The following is a 14,548-nucleotide window of genomic DNA, read 5'->3' on the forward strand; positions in this document are numbered from 1 at the left end:
GCTAAATTTTCCACGGCTTTGCTGCAAATGGCTCCAGGACAGCTGAGAAAGCCCAGCTGGGAAGGTGGCTGAGAGGCCCTTGCCGTTTTCTCTCTCTCTGAGGAAGCCAGGGGTGAGCCCACTCCCCGTCTCCCCCGGTGTTACACCTCCACAGCAGCGGCACTCACAAAATCAATGGTCCAATTAAAAAAAAAAATGTAATGGCTGAATTTAAAAATAATATTACCAAAAATGGGTGAGACTGTAGAGTAACTGAAATGCTCATACACTGCTTGTGAGAATAAAAATTGCAATTGCTTTTGAAAACTGGCAATGTCTACTAAAACAAAGCATATATGTACCTAAATTTATTTCAACTCCTAGATATATACCCAAGAGAAATAAGTATATATACATCTATCAAAATACATGTACAAGAATATTCACTACAGCTTTATTCATAATAGTCAAAAACTAGAGACTATTCAAATGTCCACTAAGAAAGAGGAGAGTAGATAAAAAAACTTATAGTACATTCACACAATAAAATACTACTAAGCAATAAAAAAGAAAAAACTACTGTGACACAAAACACAGATCAATCTCATAGGCTTACTGGTAATCAAAAGAAATCAGACACAAGGGTGTATAATTCCATTCATAAAAATTTCAGAAACAGGCAATTAATTGTGGTGCCTAAAGTCAGAATGGGGTAGGTGGGGTACAAGAAGTATGCACTAAGAAGTATAAAGTGCCCTTCTGGGATTATGAAAATGTTTCATATTCTGACAAGGAAATATTTAATATCTTGATCTAGGTAGTGGTTTATATGGCTGTATACACCTAAAAATTCATGAAGCTGTACACTTAAAATCTTTGCACTTCATCTATATTTTGCTTTAATAAAACAATTATAAAACATCAGATATATGTTTTATATACTGATGATGTTGAAAAAAATCTCAAAGACACCCTACTTAAAGAAAAAAAGTTTCATAATAATACATACATTTATTTTTTAAAAAACCACCATATGCACAAAATAAAACTATGTATCTATTACATAAAAATAGAAATAAAGGCACTGGGTTTTTACTGGTTAAACCCCAATGGGAGAAGGGAATGAGAAGAAAAGATGTGAAGGATCAAAGGTAAATTTTATTTATATCATGTAAAATGTTTTACAATAAAATATATTATTTGTGTATTTCAAATTGTAAAATTAATAAAATATTGTAAACAAGTTTTAAATGTCTGTAATCTCTTGAAGAGATGGAGGAAAATTCTAACCCAAAACTTGGACATAGGCTGCTTTGCTATTTTCTTTAGAACTCTTCCTAGCTAAGATTTTATGTCTCATATTCAGTAAAAGAAAAAAAAGTATGTTTTTAACATTATTCCAAGCAAGAATGGAGAAAAACACTGAACTAAGTCTTCAGCAGGCATGAAATGGTAATATGCATAGTTTTTCAAAAAACAGAGATAGTGTGTCATTACACCCACATACCACTCAGTGCTCCAACTGCTCCAAAATTTAAGGATTTTCCATCCATTATGCTGGCATCACACTCAATTTCACCTAAGAGATTTAGATTAGATCCCATTCCTGCATTTGTAAAAGGAGAATCCTGAAAGACAAAAATTAAAATTAAAATACCATTAGTCTTAAAGAATTAAAGCCAATCCTTCATAAACTCTTCCAAAAATTTGAAGGTGAGAGACCACTTCCTAACTCATTGTATGATGCCAATACTACTCTGATACTAAAACAAGACAAAAATAAAAAATTAAAATACCATTAGTCTTAAAGAATTAAAGCCAATCCTTCATAAACTCTTCCAAAAATTTGAAGGTGAGAAACCACTTCCTAACTCATTGTATGATGCCAATACTACTCTGATACTAAAACAAGACAAAAATATAATGAAAAAACAAAATTACACATCAAAACACCTTGTAAATATTGATACAAAAATCATCAAAAAAAAAAAAATACCAGCAAACCAAATCCAGCAAAATATAAAAAGGATTATACATCACAGACAAGAAGGACCCCTGGAAAGCAAGGTTGGTTTAATATCTAAAAATCTATCAGTGTAGTACCCCATACTACTAAAATAAAGGACAAAAGACATGATCATATCAATAGACATAAGAAAAAAGCTTTGACAAAATGCAATACCCTTTCATGAGAAAACACTCAAACTATAAATAGAAGAGAACTTCCTTAACATGATAAAGGGCATCTACAAAAAGTCCAGAGCTTACATAATAATTAATGGTGAAAGACTAAATGCTTTCTCCTAAGATCAGGAACAACAGGGATGTCCACTCTCACCACTAATATTCAACAATGTTGGACAATTTGATGATTAGGCAAGAAAAAGAAATAAAGAGCAACTAGATTAGAAAGGAAGTACATAAAATTATTTCTATTTGAAGATAGCATGATCCTGTATACAAAAAATCCTAAGGATTGCACTAAAAAACTATTAGAACTAATAAATAAGTTCAGCAGGATTGCAGGATACAAGATCAATATAAAATAATGAATTGGATTTCTATATTTTAAGCAATAAACAGTCTGACAATGAAATTAAGAAAATAATTTTATTTACAATAACATCAAAAACAATAAGATGGGAATAAATTTAACAAAAAAAGCGTAAGACTTGTATATTGAAAACTACAAAACATGTTGAAAAAACACTTTAAATACCTAAACAAATGGGTAGTACATCCCTGTACATGGATCGAAAGGCTTAATATTGTTACATTGGCAATATTCCCTAAATTGATCTAATTCAGTGCAATCCCTTGTCAAATCCCAAATGCCTTTTTTTGCAGAAATTAACAAGCTAATCCTAAAATTCATATGGAAATGCAAGGAATACAGAATAGTCAAAACAATCTTGAATAGAACAGAAATGAAGGACTCACACTTCTAGGTTTTATAACTTACTGCAAAACTACATTAATCGATACAGTATGAACTAGACATATATAGCTAAGGATAGACATATATACCAATGCAATAGAATTGAGAATGCAGAAATAACCTTACATTTATGGTTAATTCAACAAGAATGCCAAAACAACTCTATAAAGAAAGGATAGTCTTTACAATAATTGGTACTGAGATAACTAGATATCCATATGTAAGAGAATGAAATTGGACCCCTATCCCACACTATATATGATGATTAACTCAAATTGGATAAAAGCCTAAATGTAAGAGCTAAAACTATAAAAGTCATAGAAGAAAACATAAGGGCAAATATTCATGACCTTGGAATAGGCAATGATTTCTTAGATTTGATACCAAAAGTACAAGAAACCAAAGAAAAAACTAGATAAATTGAAATTAATCAATATTAAAAACTTTTGTGTTTCAAAGGACACCATAAAAAAAGTAGGAAAAAACTTCACAGAATGAGAGAAAATTTTTGCAAATCATATGTCTGATAAAGGACTTGTATCCAGAATAAAAAAATTTTTTTAACTCTAAAATAAAAAGACAAGGGCCAGCCTGTGACTCACTTTGGAGAATGTGGTGTTGATAACACCAAGGCTATGGGTTTGGATATCAATGTAGGGAATGTCGGTTAACTCACTTGGGAGAGTGTGGTGCTCACAACCCCAAGTCAAGGGTTAAGATTCCCTTACTGGTCATCTTTTAAAAAAAATAAATAAACAAAATAAAATAAAAAGACAACACAATTTTAAAATGGGCAAAGGACATGAATTAGTACTTCTCCAAAGATATACAGACGACCAGTAAGCACATGAAAATGTGCTGAACATCATTTGTCATCAGGGTAAGGCAAATTAAAATCATAACAAAATACTACTTTACACTTAAAAGGACAGCTACAAATCAGAAAGATAAATAAGAACATGTGTTCCCAAGGATATGGAGATATTAGAACCCTCACACACTGCTGAAGGGAATGTAAAATGGTACAGCCACTTTGGAAAACATTTGGCAGGTCCTCAAAAACTTAAACATAGAGTTACCATTTGACCCAGCAATTACAAGAGAAATAAAAACATATGTCTACACAAAACTTATACACGAATATTCAAAGCAGCATTATCCACAATAATCAAAAAGTGGAAACAACTCAAATGTCCATCAATCAATGGACATTTGATGAATGTGTGAATGAATACACATTATACGTCTATTCAACGGAGTATTAATCAGCAATAAAAAGTAGTGAAGTACCAATACATAGTACAATATGGAAAAACCTTAAAAAGTTTATGCTAAGTGAAAGAAGCCAATCACAAAAGACCACATATTAGATAATTCCATTTATATGAAATGTCTAGAATAGGCAAACCCATAAAGTAGATCGGTGTTTGCTAGAGACAGGGAACAGGAAGACGGAGAGTGACTACTAATGTAACTACAACATTACTTTTTGGGATGATAAAAATAAACTAAAGTTAGATAGTGGTGATGGTTACAGAACTTTGTAAATATACTGAAAACAACTTGACTGTATACCTTAAAGGATGAATTTTATAGCATGTGAATTATATCTCAAAAAAGTATCATAAAGAAAAAAAATCTTACGTCAATAAGGTGGACAGAACATAAAGGCCTGGAATCAGAGACCAGCCACGTACTTGAAATCTAAGGAAAAACACTGCCTTCTTTTTCTAATACCATGAATAAAGTTTTAAAATATATATACCAGGTAGACAATTAGCTCAGTTGGTTAGAATGTGGTTTTATAACACCAAGGTCCAGGGTTCAGATCCCTATATATCACTGGTCTTAACAGTCAAGACCATATCATATTTGATCTCCATCCAGAGAATATGAGAAAAGCCAATAATATAAAATATTACAATAAAAATAAATGTGATGGGAACACAGTCCCAAAAGACTTCACCTTTAAAATAAAAGACAGAGAATATGCGTTAGTTTAAATTGAACATTCCTTATGGTAACTGCATAGATGAAGAGCCCACTCCAAAGTAACTTAACAACTACTCTTTAACATGAACAACTCTATCTCACATTCCAGAAATCTGAGGCAATCCAGAAAATTAGGTCTGTTCTAAGGTAAACCAATGAAACCTAGGAAACCAGAGCAATTCTGGGTCAACCTAAAGATTACCAAATGCCCAAAATCATCTACAAACTTCTCCATTTCCTAGATTTCAGCCAGATCTAAGAAAATTGGCCATATGTCTTCATTTCTGATATGAACCTACAACTTGAGCAAAGGGATCAGGGATTTTTGAGACCAGATGCAGTTAGACAATCTGCATATCCACAGAATTTTAAAAACAAGCTCACAGGGTAAAAACTAACAAAAAGCCTGTATAATAAAATAGAAAATGAGTGATACAGACAATAAATACTGTGAACATTCAAAAGGAATTGGCCCATTATGAGATGAAGAAGTTAATAACAGGCTTTGTGGAGGGTGCAAAATGAAAGCAAAGACTAGCAGGAGTCTAGAAAATTACAGTTGGTGGATGTGATGTGAGCAACACGTAGGAAGGGGAAAGTGTCAGAACCACAGACAACACATTCAGTCAAATATGGAGATTGCTCAGTGTCACTCATCAGAATCCGGACTTCATCGGGAAAATAATATAAGACATTCAAGCTTTCTGTATAGGAAAAAGTCACATTGAGTATAATGGTCAAGGAAACGTAAACTGACATTCACATGGTATATGAAAAGAAAAGGGAAACTGAACTCAGAGAGATCAAACTGGAGATTATTTTACAACAAAGTCTTAAAAAACTAACTACCTGGTAAAGAAACGATAGCAGTAGGAATAAAAAAGAAGAAAAGGATCAGAAATTTCAAACCTGAGAGATAAATAAAACCATTAATAAGAAAAGGCATATTATAAGAAGAAGGAAAGAGTATGCATAATTGAACATAATAAGCTTTTAAAAAGTCTTCCAAGAGAATATTTCTATGTGAATCAGTTTATAATCTAATCTTAGGAAAGAAATCACAACTAAAGAAGAATTACAGCTTAAGAGATGAAGACTGAATTATTGTCCTGAATTATTTCATCTTTTGATAAGTATAAAAATCCAAGTCAGCGATCTCCATAGCACAGAATAGATTGTGAGCACAAGTAAAATACTACCATATTAGTTTTGTTTTGCTCTATATAACCTACAATATTTAAAGAAAAACAATATCCATCCCTAAAAATGTAATATTCACCATGTTTAATATAAAACCAAAGATGATCAGACATTCAAACAAGCAGAAAAATATGGCCCACAACCAGAAGAAATTATCAGACAATGAGAACATACCCAGAAATGACACTGATGAATTAGCAAATTGATAAATTAGCAAACAATTCTAATGTAGCTAACAATGTTAAATTAAATTTCATAAACATACTCTATATGTTCAAGTATGTGTAGAAAGACATTAGAATAAGAAGGAAAGAAAAGGAAGCTATAAAAAAATTTAAAAATTAAACTTCTAGAAATGAAAAAACACTATAATTTAAGGTGAAAAATACTTTGGAAAGGATTAACATCAAATTAGGCACTGCAGAAGAAAATAGTAGTAATCTTGATGACAAAGTACTAGAAACTATCCGAACTGAATTACGCAATAAAAAAATACTTAAAAAAAGAAAAACAGAGCATCAGAGAACTATGGAAAGCACCGAGTGATCTAACATACAAGTACGTGTAATTGGAGTCCCAAAGGGAAAGCATAAAAATGAGGGAATAGTAAAAATATTAGCCAAAACTAATCCAAACTTAATAAACACTTTTATACACAAATCCAAAGAAGCTCTACAAACTCCAAACAAAAGAAACTTGAAGAAAAGCATGTCAGCACACAGCTATAAATTGCTGAAAACCAGTGACAAACAGAAAATCTTAAGAGTAGCAAGAGCAAAGGACATATTATGCACAAATGAACAAAGAAAAATAACAACATATTTCTGGTCAGAAACCAAGCAAGACAGAAGACAATGGTGCAAAATATTTATACAACTGAGAGGGAACACAAATTGAAAACTGAGAGAACTACAAAATATCTTTAAAAAGTGAAATCATATACTGGACAGCTGCCAAAACAAAAAGAAATTAGAATAAAATAAAATAATAAAATAAAAGTAAAAGTGGAGGCAAAATAAAGACTTTTTCAGACAAACAAAAGTGGAGATGATCCATCAGCTGCAAACCTACACTACAAGAAATGTGAAAGAATGTTCTGCAGCCCAAACAAAAATGACATCAATGTAAATCTGAGTCTACACAAAGGAAAGAAAAGTGATTAATACTCTAGTGTGAAGATATAAAAAAACCTTTCATTTTCTAAGCTCTTTAAAAGATAATTGTTTAAAACAAAAACAATAACAACATATTGTGGGGTTAATAACATATACAGACACAAACTGTATGGCAAAAGTAGCACAAAGATTGGGAGGGCTAAATGGAAGTATATGGTTGTAAAGTTCTGAACATTACATATGCAAGCCTATGATACGATTTGAAGGTAGACTGCGATAATCCAAAGATGTATTTTGTAAACAATACGGCAACTACCTAAACAATAAATTGAAGAAGTGCAGCTCATAGACAATGGAGATAAAATCATTTTTTTACATCCCCAAGAAAAGCAGAAAAAGAAGAAATGAGGACAAAGTAGAGATGAGACCAGCAGAAAACAGCAAGATGACACCTTTAAACACAACTATATCAATAATTACATTAAATTCAAACTGTCTAAACACTTCAATTAAAAGGCAGAGACTGTCAGAAAACTGACTACAAGAAACCCACTTTAAATATAAAAACACAAATAGCTAAAAGTAAAAGCATATTAGAAGATATTACAAAAAAGATACCAAAACATCCCCTCTCGCTCCTAATATCAGTAATGTGTGACTCCTTCTACATTCCTAATGAGTCTGATTTGATGTTTACAAATTTTATTCCAACAGTTCCCCTCCCCCCCACCGAATACTGTCTTACCATCTTTCACAAGTATCATGAATAATTGTTTCTTTAACATTTGTCATTAGGGAAATGCAAATTAAAGCCACCAGATACCACTGTATAACCACTAAAATGGCTAAAATTAAAAACACTGACAATGCTGAGAGCATTGGAAAGAATGTGGAGCAACCTCAAACCTCATACATTGTTAGTGAGAATGCAAATTGCAAATAGACTTGCAGTTTTTTTTAAAGTTAAGCATAGACTTACCATCGATAAGCAATCCTACTCCTATTTTTCCAAGAGAAATGAAAGCACATGTCTACATAAAGATTTGTATTCAAATGTTCATAACAGCTTCATTCATAACAGTCCCAAACTGGAAACAACTCAAGTACCTATCAACTAGTAAAAGGATAAATAAATTGTGATACATTGATACAATGGAATACTACTCAGCAATAAAAGGAACAAACTTGGGCTGGCCTGTGGCTCACTTGGGAGGGTGTGGTGCTGATAACACCAAGGCCACGGGTTCGGATCCCTATATAGGGATGGCCGGTTAGCTCACTTGGGAGAGCGTGGTGCTGACAACATCAAGTCAAGGGTTAAGATCCCCTTACCGGTCATCTTTAAAAAATAAATAAATAAATAAAATAAAATAAAAGGAAGAAACTTCTAATACACCCACGAATGTGGAGGAATCACAAAAGCATTATGCTATGTGAAAGAGGCCTGTCACATAAGACCACAAAACCTATTATTCTATTCATACAAACTAGAAAAATAGAACTACAGTGATAAAAAGCAGACTGCAGTTGCCAGGGGCCACTGAGGGGAGGGGATTCACTATAGATAGGTATGAGAGAATTTTGGGGTGATGGAAATGTTATATATCATGATTGTACATGTAGTTACACGATTGTTATAATTTGTTAAAACTCATCACATTGTACACTTAAAATTGGAGAATTTTGTTGTATGTAATTATATTTCAATGAAACTGATGAAAAAAGTAGTATACCCATTGACAAACTAGTCATCCTATAGTCTAATTTCCCCTTATAAATAATATACACGAGCTTTTTAAATGGTTGTTTGTTGATTTTCTAATGCAACTCATTTTGTATAATTAGTAATCATTATGTCCAATAAGCCAGTGGTCCTTTTAAAAATCTCTCAGACCCTGTTACTCTCCTATTTGAAAACCTGCAGTGATTTCCCAGCACTTAGAATAAAATCCAAAGTCCTAAATTCCAAAGTTTATGAGGCCTTACATGATCTGGCCCCTCCCTCCCTCTTCGAACTTACTCCCCTCTATTCTGCTTCTCCCTTACTGCCTACCTGCCACACTGCGATTCCCTGAGCACATCAAGAATGCCCCCACCTCAGGGCCTCTGCATTTGTTGATCATTCATTCCTTTGGAATGGTGAACTTAGTAAGCCACTCTAGTGAGGGGAGAGAGCCAATAAATAAAGTTTGTGTAAACATGCATGTGCACATGAGTATAAATAACTGATGTCCCAGGGTAACAAGTATTATAAAGAAAAATGAAGTGGAATAAGAAGGGATATGGGCTGGCTGGTTAGTTCAGTTGGTTAGAGAGCAGTGTTGATAACACCCAAGATCAAGGGTTTGGCTCCCTGTCCTGGCCAGCCACCAAAAAAAAAGGAGAGGGGACAATGCAGTACTTTTCCTTCTGACCAAGAACTCCCTTCCCAAACATCTTCCTATAGCTTTCTGCCCCATTTCACTCATGTTTCTGCTCAAATGACATCTTATCAGAGGGCCCTCCTTTTATGGACTTATCTAAAACAGCATTTCCCCACCCTTCCCCAACCATTCTCTTTTCTCATACTATTTCATTTTTCCTTATGACACTTTTTACTACTTGACATTAAATTACATATAATTTTGATTCATCTAATTCTCCCCATAGAATGTAAGCCCTGTAAGTACAAGAATTTGTCTTTTAAGGTGTTATATCCCAATGTCTAAAGCAATGCTTGGCACATGGTAGGTACTCAATAAATATTTGCAGAATAAATGAAGAGCAGTAAATTACAACTAGATATAAATACAGTAATTAATCATTGTGAACTATAACCCCTTAAGCAAGCTGAAACTTACTAATTCTTACAGGTTACTGCTATAGAGAAACTCCAGGAAAATGTAAATGTTAAAAATCCAATCTTTTCATAATTAAAACAAGTGACATGAAATAAAATCAGGCAACAGTATTTCCAGTTTCTAAAAGATAGAATTTTAAAAGCAAAATGTATTTATAGCCCACTCGTAACTTTTAGAGGAGACAAGACTTTAAAAAGTCAGATCGCTTTGAATGACTAACCCAGGAAAGAGAGGTAGGAAGGCCAAGAGGAGAGTCAGGAGCTGCTCTCCCACTGTGACATGCAAATCCCAAGCCAAGGCAAGGATCTGCAAAGCATTACTCTTTCACTATAAACCACAACCTGTATTACCCGTTTAATGTCTTTTGCTGAAAGCATAAAACAAGAGCTGTTTGCAAGACCACAGGGTATACTATACCTCTGGGGATCTATTATAAGACCTCTATTAACAGCTCTTACAGATGCAAACAATTTAGTTTTCAAATGTTGCACAAAAACTAGATTGGCATATTATAAAAATCATTTTTATATAAAATGATTTATGTTCATCCAATCTCCCTTTAAGAAGTTAGACATTAACAGGAAATTACTAATACTGTTAGTATTCCTACCCCGTCACTCAACTGCAAATTCAACAAATGCATCATTAGATGAATGAAATATAATAGAATACTTGATAATATAGTTTCTTATTCAAAATTAAGAATGCTATCAAGATTATTTTAATTACTGCCTTCACTGATATGCAGGTAGCTTTATTCATCTAAAGCAATGAGAAAGAGGAAAAAAGACTTTGAAACAAACTTTCTGAAATCTTTTTTAAATACAGTAATAAAAACAACTTGTGAAATACCCTTATCTTACCTAACACTATCCTAAGAATTACCAATTCCCTGGTATTTCATCATCTATTTTCATTATTTACAGGATGAATGGAGGTCAATGAAACTGTATTACTGATCAAAAAATCATTTGGGGATTTTAGTTTGTTTGTTTAGCAGCCAATTATGCTCAAATTTTCAGAACTGAATGGTTGAAATATTTCCAATTTAGAATCCTCTGTGGTGGTATGGATTAAGATTCATTCACTCATTCAACAAAATTTATTGAGCAACTATGTGCCAAGCAAATCTTTTCTGTAAAGGGCCATATATATTAAATAGGTCACGTTTTGTGGGGCACAGACAACACTACAACTACCAACTCTGCCATTGTAGCACAAATGCAGCCAGAGAAAATACACAAAGAAATGAGCAAGGCTGTGCTCCAATAAAACTTCATTTATGGACAATAAAATTTGAATTTCAGATAATTTTCTGGTGTCATAAAATATTATTCTTTTGATTTTTGTTTCAACCATTTAAAAAAGTGAAAACCATTCTTAGCTTGTGGGCCATTCAAAACTAGCAGACAGTAGGCCAGATTTGGCTTTTAGGCCACAGTTTGCCAATCCTTGATCTAAGCAATGGGGAAACAGCAGTGAACAAAACAAAACAAAAAATCATTAGCACAGGGAGCCTCAATTCTAGCTAAGGGAGACAGACAGTAAGAAATTAAATATATTAGATGGCATATTAGACAGCAATAAATATGATGGTAAAAAATAAAACAGATCAGAGATAGGGAGTACTGGGCATGGTCAGAGGGCTATAAAGGAAAGACAAGATGACCACAGGGATAGTTAAAATTTATTTTTCCTTTGTTGTGTTTCTTTTGACATAATTTCAGACTTACAGAAAAATGCAATAATAGTCTACTATCCAGAATACATAAAGAACTCTTGCAACTTTCAAAACCCCAAAACAACCCAATTAAAAAATGGGCAAAGGACTTAAATAGACATTTCTCCAAAGATATACAAATGGCCAACAAGCACATGAAAATATGTGCAACATCACTGTCATCGGGAAATGAAAATGAAAACCACAACACAGTACTACTTCACACCCACGAGAATGGCTAAGAACAAAAACAGAAAATCAGTGCTGACAAGGATATAGAGAAATTATAACTCTTATACACTGCTGTTGGAAATGTTAAATGGTTCATCCAGTTGCTATGGAAAATAGTTTGGCGGTTCCACAAAAAGTTAAACATAGAATTACTATATGATCCAGCTATTCCACCGCTAGGTATATACTCAAAAGAATTGAAAAGTTACTCAAATTCTTGAGGAATGTTCACAGAAACACTATTCACAATATCCAAAAGGTGGAAACAACCCAAATGTCCATCAATGAATGAATGGATAAACAAATTGTGGTGTATACATGAATAATGTTGAACACTCCTCCCAAAAAAGGAATGAAGTACTGATACATGCTACAATGCATAAGAACCTGAAAAACGTTATGCTAAGAAAAGCCAGAGACAAAAGGCCACATTAAAGGATGATTCCATTTACTTGAAATATCCAGAATAGGTAAATCCACAGAAACAGAAAGCAGATTGGTGGTTGCCAGGTGGTAGAGGATAGAGAAATGGAGAGCAACTGCTAAATGGGTATGGAGTTTACTTTGCGGAGATAATATTTGGAACAAGGTAGAGGGGGTTACAGAACACTGTGAACATTTTAATGTCATTGAATTATTCATTTTTAAATGTTTAATTTTGTATTCTATAAATTTCACCTCAATTTTACAAAAAAGGCAGACACAATAGAATACATACTGTAAAATTCCATTTATGTTTGATAAATATATGGCAATAGAAGTCAGAACATATTATTACCCTGGGGTGACTGGAATGGGGCACAAAGGGCCTTCTGGAGGAAATATTCTGTTTCCTGATCTGAGTGCTGGTGGCACAGAGCTATGTGCACTCTGAAAAAGTCACAGAACTGTCCCCTTACAATAAATGTGTATATTTTTCTATATGTATACTATACTCAATAAAAAGTTTTGAAACTACAATAGAATTTTTTAAAAAGACAAAAATAAGAAAAAAATTAAGATAAAAATTAAATAAAGTTTTTAAACTATAATGTAAAATTTTACAAATAAAAGATTGTGATTTTTAAAAAACTGTTACCATTGTGGGTTAAAGGGTCCAAAAAATATCTCTGTATTATTTCTTATGACTGCACATATCTGCAACTAACTCAAAATAAGTTTTTTTTAAAAGAATCAAAAAATGAAATGAAAACATCCAGTCTCCCAGTGATTTTTAAAAAACTGTTACCATTGTGGGTTAAAGGGTCCAAAAAATATCTCTGTATTATTTCTTATGACTGCACATATCTGCAATTAACTCAAAATAAGTTTTTTTTAAAAGAATCAAAAAATGAAATGAAAACATCCAGTCTCCCATCCCCAAAGATTCTGATTTAGATCATATGAGTTGAAGATAGGGAATCTTCACTTTTGAATAAGCTACCTCAAATGATTCTGATCCAGTGGACCATGACCCTCACCCTGAGAAACTCCCATTTAAATAAACTCCATAAGTTGCTTAACTTCACTCTCTCCACAAACCCCATGTTGAAAAGGCTTGCAAAGGCATCTATCAGCAACAGCCCAGAGGAGATGGGGAGTAAAAAAAGCTACAAATGAGCTATGAGAGGCTGTAAAGTCTGAGGGCCAGGATTCAACTTTCACTGGAGAAAAATTAGATGGGTTGGAAAAAAATTAATAAAATGGAAGAGAGTCACTGATAAATGCACATAAAAAGCCTTCTGGGCAATCATCACAGATGCAGCCACAAATACTATGTGCAAACCAATAATTTTTCTCAGCATGTTTTTCATTAAAAGTAATGGAATCTAAATAATGCTGGAAGCTAGATATCTTTTAGGAAGTTAGCAAGACAAAGTCTGGAAATAAGTGCAAATTGCTTGGACTTATGGTATGCTCTTCACCACAAACACTGAAAACAATATTTTACTGCTGGGGAAGCAAATAAAGGAACAATTTGGTTCAAGTTTATTTGGGTCATAGAATATTTTGATCTGCTTTAGCTCTAGCTCAAAACCCTTTAGAGTGATATAATTTGGTATTGGTTTAAATTGTTTCAATGAGAAAATTTTTGGTAAGTCCTTAGTGTGATTTGAAGTTCACTTTCTTTTTTTTGTTTGTTTTTTTGGTGGCTGGCTGGTAGAGGGATCCAAACCTATGAGCTTGCTGTTTGTTATAAAGCCGTGTTCTAACCAACTGACCTAACCGGCCAGCTCCCATTTTCAAAATAATAAGTTAATAATTAAGTCCAGGTGCTATTTTTAAAAATTAAATCAGGGCCGGCCCCGTGGCGCACTCGGGAGAGTGCAGCGCTTGGGAGCGCAGTGGCGCTCCCGCCGCGGGTTCGGATCCTATATAAGGCTGAGCGCGGTGCGGGTGACACCAAGCCAAGGGTCGCGATCCCCTTACCGGTCACAAAAAAGACAAAAAATTGGGGCTGGCCCGGTGGCGCACTGGAGAGTGCACCGCTTGAGAGCGCGGCGGCGCTCCCGCCGAGGGGTCGGATCCCCTGTGGCGACTGGGTCCCGCCCAC

At 33.8% G+C, this 14,548-nt stretch overlaps 1 protein-coding gene across 1 annotated transcript in view; it reads right to left on the minus strand.

The window, feature by feature from the left end:
- Window positions 1-14,548, minus strand: part of TASP1 (taspase, threonine aspartase, 1) — a 51,084-nt gene that overhangs the window by 9,264 nt on the left and 27,272 nt on the right. Inside the window, exon 5 of the mRNA XM_008564783.1 lies at window positions 1,487-1,607. Coding sequence (XP_008563005.1) covers window positions 1,487-1,607 — 121 coding nt within the window. The remainder of the gene's footprint in view (window positions 1-1,486; window positions 1,608-14,548) is intronic.

The sequence above is a fragment of the Galeopterus variegatus genome, unplaced genomic scaffold (genome assembly GCF_000696425.1).
Source record: "Galeopterus variegatus unplaced genomic scaffold, G_variegatus-3.0.2 Scaffold191, whole genome shotgun sequence".
In the NCBI taxonomy this organism is placed as follows: domain Eukaryota; kingdom Metazoa; phylum Chordata; class Mammalia; order Dermoptera; family Cynocephalidae; genus Galeopterus; species Galeopterus variegatus.